This window comes from Podarcis filfolensis (assembly GCF_964270895.1).
Source record: "Podarcis filfolensis genome assembly, chromosome: Z".
NCBI classification, from domain to species: Eukaryota; Metazoa; Chordata; class Lepidosauria; order Squamata; family Lacertidae; genus Podarcis; species Podarcis filfolensis.
The window spans coordinates 46,236,658-46,251,401 of record NC_139617.1 but is presented as its reverse complement, the minus strand read 5'-3'; the positions used below and the strand labels follow the sequence as shown (position 1 = coordinate 46,251,401).

General features: G+C 41.6%; 1 protein-coding gene across 6 annotated transcripts in view; it reads right to left on the bottom strand.

The window, feature by feature from the left end:
* EEIG1 (estrogen-induced osteoclastogenesis regulator 1) overlaps positions 1-14,744 on the bottom strand; it is a 54,780-nt gene that overhangs the window by 20,309 nt on the left and 19,727 nt on the right. For all 6 annotated transcript variants that reach the window (XM_083597382.1, XM_083597378.1, XM_083597381.1 and 3 more), the window contains exons 3-4: positions 3,830-3,950; positions 2,441-2,470 (exon numbers count right to left, since the gene is read on the bottom strand). In XM_083597382.1, the coding sequence (XP_083453508.1) occupies positions 2,441-2,470; positions 3,830-3,950 (151 nt within the window). The remainder of the gene's footprint in view (positions 1-2,440; positions 2,471-3,829; positions 3,951-14,744) is intronic.

Below are 14,744 nucleotides of genomic sequence, written 5' to 3'. Positions count from 1 at the left end.
GCTTGGAGTCTGTCTTAAAGCTGCAAAGCAGCCTTTGAAGTAGTCTTGAGAACGGGAGGGAGCTTGCTTCAAAGTGTGCTTTTGCCTGGCACTCTAAGATTGAATCTGCTGCCTATGCTCCTTTCTTTCTCCTTTCTGGGGAGAAAGAAAGGTGATTTTGCTAGCAAAAGCAATGGAGATGACTTCCCCAATGCTCCGCCTTTGCTTGCAAAATGCTGCCTCCTAAGATTGGAGCAAGATGGGGACTTAGAAGGAAAGAAGGAGGAAACTTGCAAAGGCTTTTGTGAGTCTCCCCACTTCCCTTTTCAATCTTCAATCTCACGGTGATGTTTAATTTCCATTCATCATCAGGAAAAAAAAACCATGTTAGGAATAGGATCATGCACCCAATGCAACGTTGGGAGTCATAAGAGTTGGAGTTCAACATCATCAGGAGGCCCACAAGTTATCCATCCCTAGACTAAAAGTAAAATGGGTAGATAATAGCAGTTCAAATTGTGATCTGATCTTAAGCTTCTATTAAAGGCTCATGAAAACACAACAGACTCAGCCAGGCACCTATGAGACCTTCATTGCCCTAGTTATGAGTTATGGCACTAGCAGTAGGGCACTTCAGAAAGCAGCTACAGAAATCTGAATTCTCAGTGGTCAACAAGGTATCCTGCTTTTACATGATCTACACATCATAGACCTGTGCCCCCCCTCAAAGGCAAAGACATCTCCAAAACGTGACAAGCTAGTTTTCCAGAACATGCCCCAATACATTCTTCCACTTGTGCATTTCATTTTCTATTTTAACATGACCACACACCCACTACTTACTCCTGCTATAAAAAGTCACCTGGCTTTGTCATTATGGGTGGCATTTCCCAGATGGCAAATCTCACCACACCCTTCTCACATTAGTCAACAGCTTGGAACCCTGAAGGAACAAGAGGATTCCTTCAGATGTTTGATTCAGGGAAATGGTGACCTATTTTTTCAGCATACCCCGCTTCTCCCGTTTAAAGTCACTTATCCACTCTTAATTCATGCTAGTGAGTGCTTCCCAGACTGAAATACAAAGAGGGAGGACCCCTCCATCATGGAAAAGCCTTCAATTCTCCACTATGCATGAATGCAGCCTTTGGCAACCTGGTGCCCCTCTACTAGGGCTAGTGGCAATTGTAGTCCAAAATATCTGGAGGGCAGCAGGTTGGTGAAGGCTGTATTAACACATAGCAGAGAAATGTGGGGCTCTTGTTGGCTGCAAAGAAAAGAAAAGATGCTGTGGGTTCCTAACCCAGCAGCCACCAATGCTATGTGTAATACATGCTGAGGTCTAAACTTTTCCCAGGAAATGGATTCCTGAGAGCAAATAGATAACTGAAGACAGCCAAAAGCTGCTAGAGGAAGGGCAATGCTTTTAACAAAAGGATGTTCAGATATGACCTTTCAGTACAGCTTCCTTAATTTTCATTCCATAGCCAACTCTACCATCCGGTTCAGAACCTAGTGTTTTCTCTACATCAGCACATCCATCAGATCTCTCCCAAAGAAATAATTTAACTGAGTACAGAGATCTTGGGAGCCTGGCTTTTGAACAGTACATGAACCCAGCTTAAAAGCCAGACACTAAAAAGGGGCATACCTAATGAATCAAAGATGAGGAACCTCAGGCCCAGGTGCCAAATGTGACCCTCCAGGCCTCTCTATCTGGCTCTTGAGATCTTCCCCAGCCACACATCCTCACCCCAGGCCTCACCCCTCACTGGTGTTGCTTCACACACTCCTTGGATGTTTTTGTTTGCATAGAAAGTGGTCGCTAAATAACACTTTCTGGTAGAGATGGTTCATGGCCCCAACCCTCAAAACACTAGTCAGCCTCTGAAATGACACCCAAGATGCATGGGTGGGTCATTCACACCAGCTTCCTAAGCCCAATAGAGCCAGTCTTCCATTATTTTAAGTGTTTTAAACAGCAGAAATTACAGAGTCCTAGAACTGCAGGGCAACCCATTGACAGAAAGTGTCCTTTTTTTCTCTATAGGCAGTAATAATGTGATGTCATTATCTTAAAAGAAAGACAACAACTGGTAAAGGAATGCTGATATCCAGGAACCAACAGGTGCAACAGCTAAAAACAGAGGGAGACACAAGCCAACTCCGTCAGAAAGTGTAGTTTAGGGGGCTACCCATTCCCAGGTACAAAGTACACCCACATCTCTGAGTTTCCCAGAACTATTTTGCCAGACTCTGTAAGACAGCATCATTGGCCATCCTCTCCCTGGTTCAGTTCCCCATCTGCATTAAGGGGATAATACTAAACTACCTTACAGGGCTGTTGTAAAGATTGCCAAGAATGCATTCAAAGTGTTTTGTATGCTCAAAAGCTCATTATTCTACAATTACAAAGAGATGATGTGAAGTTTGGTTTTTAACTTCTCATAATCCATCTTACCTTGGAATAAGTTTTCCCTCCCTTCAGTTCCTGTAATGAGAAAACAAAAAGAGGACAGAAGAGTTTCATTACAGTAATTATAGCAAAGGCATCCCTCTCCTTGCCTGAGTGTAGTGACTGTACATGGTGAAAATACCTTTCAGTGCAATGAAAGGAATATGCAGTACTAACCATTCATCCACTGCTTGAAACAATTGCTGCTTTCCTAGCTATTTAAATTGGGTGCATTAGCTTCTCTGTTAAAAATGAGGTACATTTAGGGCTAGTCAAGCAGCAACCACTTAGGACTGACATGCATTACGTGTGTTTGTGGGGTGGGGGTGTTAATCAGACACCTCTACGTTACCTGGTTTTATTATACTGTATTTACTTTTAAAATGTATAAACCTTTTATCTAAAAGACATTCTAAAACCAACCAACGACACACAAAAAAAATGTAAAAGGAATAAAACCTTTAGACTAACTAAATCTGCTAAATATATTGGAAAGTTGTTTGCCTGCTTGCTATGCATTTGGACACCCCTTAAGATATCATAGCCAAATTCTGTATTATGGTTTCTGAGATAAAGGAGCAAGTTTTCATCTATGGTTGAAAGCAACTGGACGCCATTTTGAATGAAGATGGCAGACGACCTTTCAAAACTGCACTGTTTTTGTTTCTTAGAATTCCTGAGCAATGCCAGGTACAAGCCTGCTACTATACCATTATCTAAAATTCATGGGAAAATAAAAAGGTTTTAAACTGGGATCAAAAAACAAAATACAGTCTCAGCACCAGACCCACCTACACTAGGAGGGCATTCCAGAGTCAGAGAACCACCACAGGAACAGCTCTTTCTTTTCCACATACTTGATGTACTTCTAAAAACTGCACATAGAGAAAGACCCTCTCCGATGATCCTACTGCATAGGAGGTGCTCCTGTAGATATTTGAGCCCCAAGTCATTTAAGACTTTTAAAAGCAAGCACCAACACCTTGAATTGGGCATGGTAATGAATAGGGAGCCAATGTAGTTCCAATTTATTCTCTACATCTTCCCTTCAGCAATAGGAACCCAAGAAATAATGCATTTTATCCAAAAATTCTGCCACAAATAGCAGTTTGTGGCCTTCTGTACAAGGAGTGGGGTTAGTAAGCAAGTTACAATTGTGGGGGAAACCCAGGGGAATTTTTATTGGATTTTTAATTGGATTTTTATACATATAGGTATCTCTACAGTTCAGGGGAAAGCTGGGGGTGGTGACACAGGGAAATCGTATTCTTAGCTAAACAGAGAGAACAACAACTATTTAAAAAAGGAATTCTTGCTGGAGACTGTATTCCCCACTTTAAGCCATAGTTCTAGGTAATAAACCAAACAGGGGTAGAGTCAATGCGGGATACTCACCTTGCGGACAGACACACGGCAGATGCAGGGGTCCAGGAGGCCAGTGGCAGGATTGGCACTCATTTTACAGACAAAGGTAAATTTCTTCTTCCAGTGAACACAGTTCTCCTGAACTTCCTCTCTATAAAGAAAACAAAAAGAGGCAATGTTGAATTCAAACCACTTTGAACAGATTCCAGAACTAGGCCGTAGTTCCAGATTCCAGGCCGTAGACTTCAAACCCATAAAAAGAGAGAAAACATTACCTCTTACCCATTGTGTCCATTGAGCTCTATCTACATTTACTTTGGGAGCACATTGATCTGCACGACAGACAGAGAGACAGAGACAGAGACAGAGACAGAGAGAGAGAGAGAGAGAGAGAGAGAGAGAGAGAGAGAGAACAAGCCTAAAAGCTTAAGCACATGTGGGGGTCAGGTGGGATGAACATCTCATGAATGAAGGGTGGGCTACTTAAGGAAGCACACTCCACACACACACACACACACACACACAGAGGGCAGCCTTCCCGCGGCCCTGTAGCTTAACAGGTTCGTTGCAGGGAGAAAACTGGACACAGGAAGGCTAATCTTCTCCTGCAGGATCCTTTCAACTGTAGTCAATGAGCCTAAATTTACCCTCTACCTTCAGCTCTTGATCCCTGCTTGTATGGGGGGGGGGGGTTAAGTACACACACACATTTACTCACTCCACTTTTCTATCACAGGCATAGGAGCCAATTCCTAGGGGATGAGGGCTCTTCACCGCCCCAATAAAACATTTGAGGGGGCCGGGGGCCCCCAAAGTTGATGTGCGTTGCCATTCAAGTGGTGTCCGTGCACTGCATCATGTAATCAGTTATGTAGGGCAAGACTTACTCACCCTCCCACCAATATTTTATTAAAGTTGGCAGCCCTGATCACAGGTAGTGATATCAGTAAGTTACATGAACAATTTTGTTTAGCTATAAGATACACTGCCTAACACATACCTTCACTGTCCACATATCACCCTGCTTTAGAGAGTGAAAAGCAGGTGTAGTGGTTATCCTACACACCCTGATTTTGTATTCCTTAACAGTCAGCATAACATTGAACCCCATACCACACCCTGGGAAAGCCATTTTTACCCAACTAGTTACTCTGGTACCAATCACCCTCTTTTAGCTATCATCACAGCGTCATTGTGAAGATAAAGGAGGGTGGGGGGAATCTGTCATGTACATTGCTCTGAGGTCCTCGAAGGAAGGACGGATTAAAATGTAACTAGTAATAAAACAATCAACATTAAATAACTCCATCATTTGCCCCAAGATACTACACAAGTGCAGAATATAAAAGGGTAGGATACTTTGTGAAGCAGCTTAGAGTAAATGAGCAGCAAATTAAATTAAATTAAAACAAAGTAAATTTAATTTAATTGGGGGGGCGGGGAAAAGAAATGGAGTAGGAGAAATCAGGAAGTGGTTTGCATTGTAACTGCTGTAACCTGCCCTGGGACATTACAGTGAAGGGCAGGTCAATAATAATAATAATAATAATACAAAGAGGAATCAAACTCAACATCTAAACCTCAAAGACAAGTTGGGAATGGGGGGGGGGGAGAAAGAAACAAATTTGATTTAAGAAAAATTAGAAGTATTCAGGCCACACAGCAGGGAAGAGATGAAGGAAAAAGGGTAGGCTCACACACCCTCAGTTTTGGCCCTGCTTACAATCCCTGCCCCCTAAAAAGGTGAATGTAGTGTTTTGACAGAAAACAAGTTTGCCCACCCCAGACATACTGTTTTCCTCAGTGGTATAATAAATGTTTAAGACAGTGGTACCTTGGGTTACATACGCTAACCCAGAAATAGTACCTCGGGTTAAGAACTTTGCTTCAGGATGAGAACAGAAATCGTGCTCCGGCGGCGCAGGGGCAGCAAGAGGCCCCATTAGCTAAAGTGGTGCTTCAGGTTAATAACAGTTTCAGGTTGAGAACAGACCTCCAGAACGAATTAAGTACTTAACCCGAGGTACCACTGTAATCCCAAGTCTCAAATGAACACATGGAGAACAGTACCCTACTTTCAGCTGAATTTACTCTGCCTTTTGGCCCAGTTTGGAGATTCTCTTTTTTACTGGCCATCAACCTAAACCAGAAATGCATGTTTTACAGGGGGGAAATGTGGGAAATGGCCCTGGTGACAGGACACTTGACAAAATAAATGGCTCAGGCAGAAACAGATAAGGAGAACAGCCTGACTGGTGCAGGCCTTGGCTTTATGGCAAACCAACAGAAACATTAAGGCTGACAATAGACTGGGAGGAGGGGGCCGTGTTGCAGTGAAGAGGTTCAGGTTTTCATTTCTTCTCTGGGGTAAACCATCAAGAGTAGTGGGGAAATAGGTAGAATTGGCCAGCTCCCTTTTCAGTGAGAATAAACACAACTGTGCATGTGTACAAGTCAGACAGTGTGAGTTTCCCTCTGAATGAGAGGGTGTACTTTTATGAATCAGGGAGGCTTGTCTGATCAATTTGTGGGCCTGCCCACAGCTCTGAAGACAATTAAAAGTTCAAAGTGTAATTTGGAGGGGATAAGAAGAAGAAAAAAATAACAGCACTGAGATTAGTGGAATACTTCTCTAGCTACCGGATAGCAATTTTCAAGCACAGAAGAAAAAGGAGTGGAGTGGGGGAGATAGTACCAAGAAGACATTAGATAAGATTGTGCTTCAATAATTAAATGCAGCTCTCTCTCCCCACCAATAATTAAATGTGGCTGTCTCTCCCTCATCCCCTTTTACCCTTAGGCAGAATGCAAGTGAACAGAAACAGAATCAGTTGTGGGCTGGTAGGAAGAGGGAGCTTTATCCACTGCTTGTTCTTTGCTTTCCAACATTTGATTATGGCCAAAGGGACTCTTTTCAATGTTTAGGTTTGCGAATACACCTGTAAAAGTAACAAGCTCACAAAATGACATACTAGCCCACACACATTTATTATTGTCGTTGTCATCATTATCCATTTATTACAGTCAGCAGATCATCCCAAAGCCAACACAGTACAATTAGGACTTTAAAAAAAAAAGTTACAAAATGGCGGTAAACAGTATCAGCCATTCAGTGAGGCCTTCCTTGTGATTTTTTGGCCTTTCTGATTCGGACCATAGACTCAGGTTTGAACTCCCACTTAGCCACAAAGCTCCCTGGGTGACTATGGACCGGCCACAGTCTGTCAGCCTAATCTACCTCATATAGTTGTTGAGAGGTTAAATAAGGGAGGGGGAGGGAGAAGAGAGTAATTTATGCCACCTTGAGCTCCTTGGGATAGAAATATAATAAAGTCAATTAAATTATGGGATAACCTGAACATTGCTGTAATGTGTGTCAAAAGTCTGCGTCACTCTAATACATTCTCTATATATTATTGTTGGTGGGAGGTGTGCTGCAGTACAATTCTAGAAATAAACTTGAATAAAGCTTGGGTTATGGGGGGTATATTTTCTGCCTGCTCAGCTTAAGTCTTTAAAGTGAAGGAAATTACAGGGAGCATAATTTAACAGCTGACCTGGCTGAGACCAAGAAAAAGGTGTGTATAATCACAAAGGGTACAATTAGAGAGGGAGCATGCTCACAGAATGAAGCCAACAAGATGCCAGAAGCAAAGCACAAAGACAAGAGGAAAGTAACAACATTTCCCAACCAAGATTACAGGGCAACCCCAGCTTCACCCTAAATCAGATTCCAGAAATAGATGCATCCAATTTGAAAACAATGCCCTGTGAGTGAGAGGGTGGGGTGGGAATAGATTAGACCAATGACTGGCCATTAGTGCCAGATCATCACTGGGCTTGCAAGTGTCTATCTAATATCATTAATACCTCCAGAAGCAATTATTATTATTATTATTATTATTATTATTATTATTATTATTATTAAATATTTACATTTCATTCATATTCTTATCCTTCAGAAAAGAAGTAAAATATCCAAAAACCTACCACTGCACCCTGGAAATTTCTATGAGGGGCACAGAGGAAGGCGAAAGTATTCTGTCTCTCTTCTAGCACCATTCATTTGCCTGAAGGCAACTTTCTGCCTTAGGCTACCAGGCTGGTGCTTAAATACAAGGCTATTATCATGGTTCCATTTTACTTATTGACACTAAATGTTCATATATTCTTGGAAAGAAAATGCCATTTTTGCTTTTTTTAAGTTCCTGCAGTTACATACAGATCCAGTTTCCAGGACAGCTAATTTTGTGCAAGTACTTCCTTAAGAATTACACTGAAAAACAGAAGTAGAAAAGCCCAAGTATTTTAATGACACACAAAGGTCAGATTTAGGCATCCCCATTTACAGATCCTTAAGTAATGGGGCAGAACAAACTTTTTCCAAGTTCCTCAAATTTATCCAGGATGTATGGTATAACAAAGGGAAAAAACTGACAGGAGATTGTACAAAATGCAGTTCACATATGCATCTTCCCCAAGGCCTATTAGAGATTATGCATGGCCAGAGAATATACACAATTCAGATGAAATATGCACATTCCCCAAAGTCTGTTAGACATTATGCATACTGACTGAGAAAAGTGCACAATTCCCTCTTAGTGGATAGATTACGTGCACACTCTACATGAGACCAGGTGAATGTGCACATGACCAATCATTATGCACATTAACAACTCAACTTACATTCTGCTGAATATACATATGTGACACACACGTATTTCACATTTCATCCTCAGCACTAGGTACAAAAAGGGATCTCAGGTTGCAGTGAAAGACTATGGGGGAAAGAGAAAAAGGTATAGCAGCAGCAATGGCAGCTTTCCCACAGCATAAAAGCTAGCATTTATTCAGATCAATAGCTTTGTTTACTTCTCATTTTCAGGGGTCATTGTGCTTTTGCGATATCTGCTTGATTAAAAGTTTTATCACTAAGATATAAATCTGGGTCAAACCCTCAAAAGCAGCACTAATCCTCTTGTGCTATTGCAACAGATGGCTCTGCGTGGCATGTTGGCTCACCACTTTGTTTGAGGATGCCCCAGTTAAGCACCAAGGCCATGTCACGCTACCTGTTCTTAATCAGTAGGACAAGCCAACCTATCTGATAAAAAGTCATTCCCCCAGCCAATCCTAAAAATCCAGTATTGGAGGCTATATGCCTCTGAGTAGCAGAGTGCTGAGAGTGCTGCTGTGCTTAAGTCCTGCTTGTGGGCTTCCCAGGGACTTCTGGTTGGCTACTGTGAGAACAGGATGCTGGACTAGATAGGCCTTTGTTCTGATCCAGCAAATCTCTTCTTATGTCCCATTGTAAAAAAAGTTAAGAAAAAATAGTAGCAGCAGCTGTTTTTCAAGTTTGTACCAACTTCCTTACTATGCAACTTGGTTAACAAAAGACAGAGTTTAGCCAGTTTCTTAATAGGGTTGCCAAATGTCCTCTTTTTCCAGGACACATCCACCTTTTCAAGGGAATGTAAAATGAGAGTAGTCATAGTGATCCCTAGTTAAAAGCAGAAGGCAGCATTTTTTGCTCTTCAAAATATGGCAACCCTACTTAATGTAATCCAACAATGGGCACCTTTGCTGGACACTTTCATCCCAGTGAAAGGCTTTCCTAATATTAGCACCATCAGCTAAAACATGTTTGTCTATGAAGTAAAAAGCATATCGCTGGACCTCATGACGGCATGACTCTCCTACTTAAGCCACCAGGCTGCGGTTAGGATATCTATAGAACCATCTACTCTTTTGTCCTCTTACCATTCTAGGTGCAGCAAGTGGGCATGTCAGAGACAGGACCTTTTTGATGGTAACACCAACAATGTGGAATGCCGTCCCAGGCTCTGCCACTGTTTGCAGTTCTGTTTCTCGAAAGCGACTTTCTCCAGAAAAATCAGCCAAATCTCCCCTCCTGCTCCTTGTTCCTCGCGAGAAGCAATCCATTTGTTTGAAACCACACCATGTTTCTACCTGCTAATCAGTCAGATCTCCCTTCCTACTCCCTGCCCACATGAGAGAAGCAATACATTTAACTGTGTGAAAGAGATTCTTCACAGTTTGTTTGCAATATGTGTAATATTTGATGTGCTCCTCAGCACATCAAAAAGAGCAGATGGAAAGGAAACACTTCAGTCAGTCAATCAGCGCAGTCTCGCCCATGCCACTGCCCATGTATGAGCCAGTGGCAGCATTCAAAATTTGTCAGGCGCCAGGCACGTTTTGCACCTGGCTATTGGCCACTTGTGACCAAGTGAAGATGCCTGGGCGCCAGGATGGCATCTGATGTCTCCACCATCTGGAGCTGCATGCCTGGGGATCCTAGGACCTTGCCTGTTTTCTAACAACACACCCTGCAGAATTTTGTGATATTTTATCTGCACAATCAGAATGAATTTCATGTATCAAAAAGTCATATTGAAATATATGACTTTCAAGCTGCCTGGCCCCCAAATGGCAACTAGACATTCCGTTCTGATGACTATAACCCTAGTTTAAGGAGCCATTTGGTGCCTAGCTTATATACTGTATCTGGGTTTCAAAGACTGGCCAGTGAACCGTCCTGTGATCTTTGGATGAAGGGCAGTAGACAAATTTAATAAATAAATAAATGAAGAAGATCCAACTTATTAAAAATCCCAGAACACAATAGGAAGGGCTCTGAATCAACAGCATTTTGTCTTGGACTGCAAGACGTACCTTTGACACAGCAAGTCAATGCTAGAAAGTCATTTGTTCGTGACTTCACTCACGTCATCCAAGACAAACAGCCAAACTTAACAGATGAACATTCAGCTGTTTTCATTCTCTACATGCTGTTTCTTTCCCAGAACACTGAAGTAATTATCCAAGCAAAAAAGAAAGGGGAGCCTTTTCTAAAATGGAAAGAGTATGGCTCAGACACTGATGATGTAAAACTTTGTTATCAATACAAATCTTAAATTCAGTTGTTAATGCAAACAACTCAGATGTTCCACAGTGAGCATTTATTGAAGGTCACGCAAATGAGTTACCACACCCTCCTACCCATGAAGTTACACTCATGCTTTTATAACCCACACAACTGCAAGCTATCTCCATCTCATTCTTCTATAGTTCTATACTTACCTATCTTATTCAGATATAATGACAAGGCTATATGGAATGCTAAACATCTGCTATTTATTTTGGAAAGTTGTTGCTTGTTCACTATGCAAATTTTGCAATAAGGTTTCTGCCTACATGTGAATACTATTGGGACACCATTTAGAATCAAAGTGGTGGACTGAACCTTTCAAAATGGCACTAATTTTAACCACCGATTGGCTGAGGCCAATGCAGCTTGTTTTTCCAATATAGCAGTATATCACCAAACTGTGATGTTTGGGCTGGTGATATACCTCAATGCTGAAAAACTGATATTGCCCAGCCCTAATCATGAGGGGTTGCTGACCAACTAGAATGTGAAGCCTGGAGAGTGGGATGTTCGTTGTGGGGAAAGGTTGACATGTTTCCCAAGGAATGTCAACTTAAGTCTTAATCTAATTACCAGTGCAATAGGTCTGATGGAGGAGGTCCTACTGCCATTTTCCTAGATTTAATTACGGTAACAAGTGATTAAAGGGCATAGAAGTGGACATTTACATTAGGTCTGGCAACAGTTCTGGGAGTTTACTAGGCTTAAGCAGCCATCTTTCCACATGAATAACTTCAATCTCTAGAAGGGTTAGTAACAAAAGCTAGGAGCCAAATGGCACCTTGAACCTAGGTTATGTTCACACAATGATATGTCTGGACACAATTTTTTACACGATTACAAAGCAAATGAAGACAAGATTGTCGATCTAGCTGAATATGGAATAAATGCTGTGCATAAAAGGCAAGTTCTTTTAAAATACAGAAACGATTAAGTGGAAAAGCAGTCTAAAAGAGATGAGACTGCTGTTTCACACTAGGAAAAGTAAAAACCAAACTCCAAAGCAAAGCTAGAATACACAGCTAAAATACATTGAAGTTCCCATTGAACTATGTTTCTCAGTAAAAAAAAATGGCCTGCTGGAAACAGAAAGATGGCCACATTCAAATGCAGCACAAATCCATGAACAGTAATTAAATAAATTAGCCTGTGTACAAGCTGGAGTGAACATTCCCTGCTTCCTTCCTTCCTTCCTTCCTTAAGCAGGAAAACAAACCATGGAGCAGCTGGATATGTGTAAACCATTGCTCACAGTTCCTTCCTCCCAAACTAACCTGACTGTGAAACCAAGCACAAGCCTTAGCTTCAGATCACTTTTTGGAGAGTAACAAATGGTTTGGTTCACACACAAATGGGTTGTTTCTCCACCAGAATAAAGGAGTGAAGCAGGAAGGCTTGGACTGCATTCATCAGCCAATTTCCTTAACTCTGGTTAATGGCTTCATGCTATATCCAAACATACCCAACGCCTGCTAACATATCACTGGATGGATAAGACACTAGTTAAGTATGTTATGTTCACAGAGGGTAGGGAATGAATAAGAACAGATTATATTTGAAATACAAATGGTTTGCTACTGTTATAGCTTTATTCTAAAACAGTTTTACGATTTTTAAAAGAGTATCTTCTTTGTGTGCATACCTTGCTTCTATAAATTCAAAGCAGTCTTTTCCAGCTGTTACAAGACTATCTGACAGGGTCTGCAACCACATACTAGTTACCTACTGCTTGCCCCAGAAAGTATATTTTTATCTTCACAACTAAGGAAATATAAATTGCAATTCAAAATAGCAGTGAGCTACTACAGAAATGCTTAAAAGGCTTGAAATGACACAGCAAAAAGAAGGGGGGAAAGAAAGTTGGTGAAATGAGAGATAAAGACTGCAGGAGCTAAAGGAAGGCATTAGAGGGGTTAACAGATTATGAGTTATGATCAACTGCTGCAAAGGAGTGCTGATGCACCAGTACAATCAGAGCGGGTGGGCAGTTCCAACTCCAGAGTCTTGCTGCCACATCTACAGAAAGAACATGGATTGCTTTTGGTCAGAGGCCAGGGATGCTTGCCAGAGAAAAATATCACAAGGGTCACAAAGTGAGCTCATGCTGCAGCTCGAAGAGACAGATGGCCCTTGACAGAAGCAAAGCAATAACTGGGCAGGCAATGCTCTGTTACTGAAAAATGCACCCAGAACTTTCAACAATACAAATGCAAACAACACAGATTTGCAAATAACCCTACAGAAAAGCTATCAATTACTACTCAACATGGTGGCTATATACTGCCTCCAATAACAGAAGCAGCAATCCTCTGAGTAGCAGTTGCCATGGAACAGCAGGTGGGGAGAGGGCTTTGGTCCTCCTCTCCAGCTTGTGGGCTCCCCAGGAGTATCTGGTTGGCTACTGTGAGAAACAGGATCTTGGATTAGATAAGCCTTTGGTCTGATCCTTAAATTCTTTAAAAAAAACCCAAACACCTGTCTTACCTACTTTCATCAGTATGGAGGCAATTGAGATGCCAAAGCAGTGACACCTGGCTTTGCTGCACCAGCCTGACTGGCTATCAGTGGAACCAGGAAGGGTGAGGAGCATGGCCTGGGGAGAGTCTGGTGGGCCAGAAGATTCTCACCCCTGTGCTACAGTATAGAACTCAGCTGGGACATCAGTTAAAATCCTGGTAAGTTGGGGAGTTAGGAACATGGCATTTACTCTGGCTACCCGCAGCTTTTTAGGCACAATTCAAGTTTGTCAATAAAATTCCAGAAGTCTGGGCACAATATTATCCACTATGGATTCCCAGGCCGACCAGGAATACTACCCAGTGGTATTATTATGTAATCTAATCGTCAAATGGCACATTAAACCTAGGTTACAGTTGCCACAGTGGAACATCTAGGCACCATTCCCCCCCCCCCACGGGATTTATTATTGTTATTGTTCATTCCATTTCTATAACGCTTTATGTTTTAAAGAACAAATCTCAAAGTGGTTTACAATACATTAAAACATCAAATAAAACAATCCAGAATAAAACTAATTCAAGCTTCAGGGAAAGTATTTCAGATCCTTCTCCAAGTGACAATTTTGCTTTTCCCAGTCGCCAACCTGGCGTCTAAAGATCTCCACGGAGTCACAATTGGATCCGCACCAGTGGCAAAGTGTGCCTGATGCCTGCCTAATTTTGAACACTGATACCACCCTTTTGAGTCTATCCCAGTATCAATTATTGGAAGGCAAGGACCCTGGAATAGTCACAGTCTCTCAGCCTAGGTTACCTCATAGTGCTATAGGGAGGATAAAATGGAGATGGGAGAACCATGTATGCCACCTTGAGCCCTTGCAGGAAATGTGAGGCACCTTCAAAGAATACTTCTTTCCCTTTTAAAATTGCATTTATAGCCCACAACAGTGAGCAGCCTTTCCAATGAGCTATCAAAGGCCAGACATCATTCAGAACTATTAGGTATTTAAGATACAATCTGCACTTAACTTTGGGTGGCTGAGGTTAAGCAAGTGAAAAGGGTGGGGCTTTATTGCCTTTTGGTTGGTTGGTTTCATGTAAATAGCTGACCTATGTTCTCATTTCAAAGAGTTACTTTTAGACATTTAAATAGGAGCACATGTACTTAAAAAGCAGATAAAACTGAGGTACGTCAGTCAAGAAGAACAACTGGTTGAGCAAATCAACAGAATAAGTACAATTCTTCTTCCGTCAGTGGTGACACACTATTAACAATGCAGAAAAACTGAGTGCACACACCAGATCGCAGGTTGTTATTTTGGATTTTGAGAACAGCTACAATCCCCTTGAAGATTACTCACACCATAAATATAGGTTGGAAACTACTTTATAAAACAAACGTATGGATACAAAACAAGTGTCTCTTTTCTGTCTAATCTCTTCATGAAAAAGAATGAGTGACTAGTGATAAACAGTAATCATGAGATCATCTTGTTATGCATTCTAGGACTAGTGCTAGCACTGAAATGGAGAC